Raw genomic sequence first — 5,787 nt, 5'->3', positions numbered from 1 at the left:
CTACTTGTTCAGAATGCAAACCCCACCACTGGGAAGAATGTTCTTGTGGGCGCGGGGGAGGACCCTACAGACATTTCTCTGAGCACTCCATTACCAACATCCCCAACTCTTAGGGGGGGGGGTGTCTCCAAGAAGAAAGCAGGGTGGGGACGGGATGCTGCTACCTGTATGGCACCCTTCAACCCAATTTGGGGGAAATCTTCAGTGAAGCCTCTGCCAAGCTCCCCTGTACCCCACATTTACCACAGACCTTGAAACGAAAGCGGCAGAAGAAGGCAATTAAGATTAATAGCCTGCGCTGTCGATTGAGAATCACAAGGGGGAAGTAATTAGATTTTACAGGAGGCACCGGTCTCTAAACCGAGCCTCGCAGCATGGGGTCCCGGATCTGGAGAGCCTTCGGTGATGTATTTTTGTAAAGGCTTTCCTGATGGCAGTCTCCCAGAGCTCCGTCATTAACGCCAGCCACTGACGGCGTCTGAAAGCGGCGTGTTCCTCATTGAGATTCATCAGACCTGCCATCTCTCAGCTGTCCCGCCCTCGCAGACAGACCTCCCATCACCAGTGAGCTAGGCCAGAACCTCTTTCCCTAGACCAGCTTCCCGGGGCCCCACACCCAGGAGTTGGGGCATTGGAGGTATATTGAGAAAGGATAAGGGTTGAGCCAAAGCCCCCTGCGAGGACCCTTTCTTCCCCGACGGGGAATTCTCTGCAGGCTGCCTCCTTTCTTTCCAAGAGCGGCTCTCCAAGAGGGCCCCTATTCTCCTCCCACTTGACCCGCCGCCAGCGGCGCCGGCCGTTACTCCTAGTTGGTCCCCTCCTCGCCCGTAGGCAGCAGTCCCGCACAAGCAGACTCAGGGGCCTGGTCACCGATACAAAAGGGACCCTCGGCCAGTTCTGCTTCTGCGTGGTGGCCAGCACCCTCCTCGAAAGTCGCAGCCCCAGTGATGCTCGCCTTGTGGAGTCCGTCCACGCGCAGGACAGGGATAAGACACGCCGAGCGCGGCTGGCAGCACAGTGGAGGCGAAACTGGGGCTAAAGCGCCACCTAGTGCGCGCGACCCGCTCCTACGACGTCTGCACTGTTCAGGGCAAATGCCCAGGAAAAGGGGGCCTGGGTCTGGGACCTGGAAAACGTGGGAGGGGAGAGTCTGCGAGGTCTGCATAAGGCAGAGGACCCAAGACTCAAACAAGGGCCAAGGAACCAGAGCTCTGCGAGCCTTGTAGTCTCTAGTGACCGTCCCAAGAGCATCCCTCTGAAAGCCCGGGGCCTGACGACCTCAGTAATTAATAGAAAAAAATTAAAATGCCTAGTCAATAACCCAGGGTGCTGTGTATTGAACACTTGCTACCCCGGACTCAGTCGCCAAGGGGTGTAGGGCCTCGCAGAACTGGCCGGCCTGGGCGGGGTCACTGGGCTGGGCCTGAGTGGGTGTGTGCGGAGGGCGGAGACTTGATGCAATTAGTAGGAGAAATGCTCTGATGCGGCGGTCACCTACCCGCGGGCCCGCAGGACAAAACATATATAAAGCCTCGTGCCCGGAGCCATCACGCCGTCGGAGCAGCAGCGCTGCGCGCCCCGCGCCGCAAGCGCCCAGCTAACTGGTAGGCTACTGCTACTCCGCGCCGGCCCTACGCCTGCCACTCGCGTCCCCGCTGCATCGCGTTCTCCGCGCCCCCTTTGTAGCCGCGCCTCACACCTCCCGAGGTACCATGTGGAGGACGCAGAAAGGACGTGCGGTGGCCCGAGCCGTGGTCTTGGCCACTATGTGCCTGGCCGTGGCTGGGCGTCCCCTGATCCGGCGATCTCTGTCCGATGAAGGGCCGCTCTATATCTACGGCTGGAGCAAAACCATCCGCGTGCAGTACCTGTATGTGGCTGGTCCCCACATCTCCAACTGCTTCCTGTATGTCCGGAGCGATGGATTTGTGGGCTGCGAGGACGACCAGAATAAAAGAAGTGAGTGTCCGCCAGCGCGTCCCCTTGGGTCGCTCAAGCCCCCAGGAACTCGCGGGCGTGCCTTATGGGGGGTGGTTAACACCCCAACATCCGGACTCCCAGACTGGAGTTGGGGAGGGGCCAGGCAATGTGGCCCTGCGGTACCCACGTGTTGCGGGGTCCGGGCTACAGATTTTTCCTTCTCTTGCTCACAGGTTTGCTGGAGTTTCGCTCTGTGTCTCTGAAGACGATTGCCATCAAGGACGTCAGCAGCGTGCGGCACCTCTGCATGGGCCCGGACGGCAAGATACGGGGACTGGTGAGTGTCTTCCACGAGGCGGGATGCTCCCGGGCCGCGCTGGGTCTGTGTTGGGTCTTTTCACCTCTTATTTAAGCCAAAAGGAACTTCGAGGGCAAGGTAGCCAGTGCTTGTTAAGTTAATGTTACTCGGCGCTCTCCGTGCGGAAAGTGATGGCCCCAGGCTGCAAGCGGGAGAATGGGGCCAGCGGAGCGTACCTAATCCTTCCAAAGGCTGGCTCCGCTAGCTGCTGAGTCTCTTTCAGCTTTCGGCCCCTTTGATACTGAACAGGAAAACCCACCTCCGCCCTTTTCATCTCCAACCTTTGCGTGTGTGGTCCTCTATTTCCCTTCTCTCCCTCAAGTAAAAGAAAGAAAAGAAAGGTAGTGTTTTCGGTCAGTTTCTATGTCCTGGAACACGGTGTGATGTAATATTAGGTACGTTAGAACCTCCCCAATAGTTCTCACCAGCTTGGGAGCTGGGGGAATGGGGGTGAGGCAGACTGGCCAGGTTCGGGTAACCCTGAAATCGGTAGGCTGGACAAAGGCTGGGAGTTCAAAGAAGCCTTCATCCCTCCCTCCAGCAATACAAGCGTAGGCTGTGTGAGGTCCTTTGGCCATGGCCTCCCATGCAGGCCTGGGCTCCTGTGAGGAGCCCGGCGCTGGGGACAGGGGGTGTTCCTTGTGGGGAAGGATGGCTGCCGGGCTCAAGTTTTTTTGTTTTGTTTTGTTTTTTGTTTTGTTTTCTTTAAGAGTCTCAAAATTGCTTTGTGTCTCTGAAGACGATTTATCTACAAAGAAATGGGGTTCAGAGAAAGGAGGGGGCTGCAGAGGAACCAGTTTACAAAGAAGGGGGTCCGGTCCTCTGCCTGTCTGAAAGCTGATACCTTAGGTCGGAGCAGCTCTCCTGCCACAGTGTGTGGGAGGGAGAGCCCCAGCCCCATTCTAACCTAATTGAAGGCCTACAGGAGCTTTGCCGCTCAATTCCAGTGCTGCCCCGGATCTAGTGAGCACAGTCTATCATAAACTATTCCTGACTTTTTTTTTTTTTTAAATAGAAGCTCCATAGCCTACCTTTCCTATATGAAGAAAGGGTGACCAGTTCTCCCTAAGAATTCTCCCAGAGAAATACATCCTGTGTTTATGTACAGTTCACATTTTTCAGGGAGCATGGGCCCTGGTGGCTGTGTCCCAGTGCCATCAGCCAAGCCAGGAGCTGTGGGTTCTTGGAATTGGCCTGTTATCAGAGCCTTATCTGCCATCACTCTTCTACCTGCGGTTCAGTGACCTCTGCCGGCTTAGGCAGAAACAAGGCTGTGTCTACTGAACCACGCAGGCTTTCCCAAAGGGATGTACCTCGAGTTTAGGGGCTAGGAATGTTTTGTTACTGGGGATGGGGATCAGGGACATCTCCCTGCAGCACACATTTCCGGCCACCCACAGGGTGCGGTATTGGTCCTGGGCGTGGGGGAGGGGCTGCGGATTATCTGGAGGATCCCGGCCGGCTGCCCTCGAGGGGGCTTCTCTTCTCACAATAGTAGGAGACTAAACCACCTCAGCATTAGAAAAGCTTCTTGTGCGGGTTCTGGTGACCCAGGCCTGTAGGATTTGTAGCAGGAGGATCTGGAGTTCGAGGCCAGCCTGGGGTACACAGTTGAAAGAAAGAAAGAAAGGAAGGAAGGAAGGAAGAAAGAAAGAAAGAAAGAAAGAAAGAAAGAAAGAAAAGCTTCTTGTGCTGGCCATCCAGACAGGAACCGATCTCTTTACCCCCAAGGCTGCAGTTACTACCTGGAAAATGAAATCTAACTGGGAGCAGAGTTTGGAAAGCTGATAAATAACGATCAGAATTTGTTTTTGTTTTTTTGAGACACGGTTTCTCTATGTTATCGTGGCTGTCCTGGAGTCACTTTGTAGACCAGGCTGGCCTCGAACTCACAGCGATCTGCCTGCCTCTGCCTCCCGAGTGCTAGGATTAAAGGTGTGTGCCACCACGCCCGGCTAATGATCAGATTTTATTGTCACTTGAAAAAGCGAAGGAGACTCGCACGTTGCCAGTGGCTGCATGGATATTGCTCAGCCTAACTGGGGTGGATAATTGGTACAAACTAGTCATGTTGGCATACACCTGCCAGCCCAACCCTCTGGTAGTTGAGGCAGGAGGATTGCTGTGGTTGTCAAGGGAACAATAGTTGCCTAGCATGCTCAGGGCCCTGGGTTCAACTGAGCACTGTGTAAAACTAGCACAGGGGTGCTGCTTGTCACCACCCCACACTTGGGACTGGAGGGCGGGAGGGATCGGGAGTTCAACGTCAGCGTAGAATACATGAGACTGATTCAAAATAGAGATCTGGGCCTGACGTGGTTATGGGTGGCATTAAGCTCTGCACTCAGGAGGCAGAGGCAGGTGGATCTTTGAGTTCGAGGCCAGCCTAGTCTAGGCTAGCCAGGGATACATATAGTCAGATTGTCTCAAGAGAAAATGCTGGGATGCTTCTGGGGTGAGCTAACAGAGACCGTCCCATGTAGCCCAGGCTGGCCTCAAATTCCTGATCTCTTGCCTCCACCTCTCAAGTTATGGGATAGTTGCGCACCACCACGCCTGGCTTTCTATGTGCTTAACGGCCATTGATAGGAAAGCACACTGCTGGCAGCCACGGGCGTGGGACATACCACAGCGCTCACGCTCACAGCCTCTTGTTTCTTTCTCCAAAGGTTCGTTACTCGGAGGAAGACTGTACCTTCAGCGAGGAACTGGACTGTTTAGGCTTCAATCAGTACAAGTCCCCGAAGCACCACCTCCATGTCGTCCTCATCAGGGACGAGGCCGGCCAGCAGCGCCAGGACCAGAAGCCCTCAAACTTTATTCCTGTGCTTCCCCAGTACTTCCACGAAGCCAAGGCCCAGCTGGAGTCTCAGTTGCTCTCTTGGAACCTGAAAACTGACAACATGGATCCGTTTGGGATGATGGGCGGCTCAGAGGTGGTGAAGAGCCCCAGCTTCCAGAGTTAAATGGGTTCTGATAGTATGGAGAAAACCCCAAGATCCCATGAACTTCCCATTAGAAACTTGTACATATTCTTTTTTTTTTTTTTTTCTTCATTTTTTGAGACAGGATTTTTCTTGTATCCCTGGCTGTCTTAGACCAGGCTGGCCTGGAACTCAACAGAGATCTGCCTGCCTCTGCCTCTGCCTCCCAAACGCTGGGATTACAGGCGTGTGCCACCACCACCCGGCTGCCTTGTATATATTCTTAGGTCTCCTATGGACCACATATGTTTTTAGTGGGTAGGCTTGACCCTGAACCCAAGTTGACCACCTGCCTGGCTGCCAGCCCAGCCCCATTGACTTTGGAGGCTGCCGACATGTGGCTAGGTTACCCCACTTCTGTTCCAATACCTCTACTAATGGGGAACTCACGCCTGTGAAACATTCTTAATTTTGAGTCAAATGGCAAATTTCATCTACAGGAGGTGGGCTCTGAGGTATACGTTGACTGTCAGGACTTTATGGGGGCTCTCAATTTGTCCCCCAAGTGCCTCCTGGCCAGAACTG

General features: G+C 54.5%; 1 protein-coding gene across 1 annotated transcript; it reads left to right on the top strand.

Moving 5' to 3' along the window:
• The first annotated feature begins 1,643 nt into the window (after positions 1-1,643).
• On the top strand, positions 1,644-5,292 carry FGF19 (fibroblast growth factor 19). Its single transcript, XM_084772025.1, has 3 exons — positions 1,644-1,959; positions 2,154-2,257; positions 4,948-5,292. The coding sequence occupies exons 1-3, from the start codon at positions 1,713-1,715 to the stop codon at positions 5,242-5,244; spliced, it is 648 nt and encodes a 215-aa protein (XP_084628151.1). The 5' UTR covers positions 1,644-1,712; the 3' UTR covers positions 5,245-5,292.
• Positions 5,293-5,787: the final 495 nt, after the last annotated feature.

The sequence above is a fragment of the Acomys minous genome (assembly GCF_964271855.1).
Source record: "Acomys minous genome assembly, chromosome: 2".
NCBI lineage: Eukaryota > Metazoa > Chordata > Mammalia > Rodentia > Muridae > Acomys > Acomys minous.
This window is presented reverse-complemented; position numbering and strand designations above follow the sequence as displayed.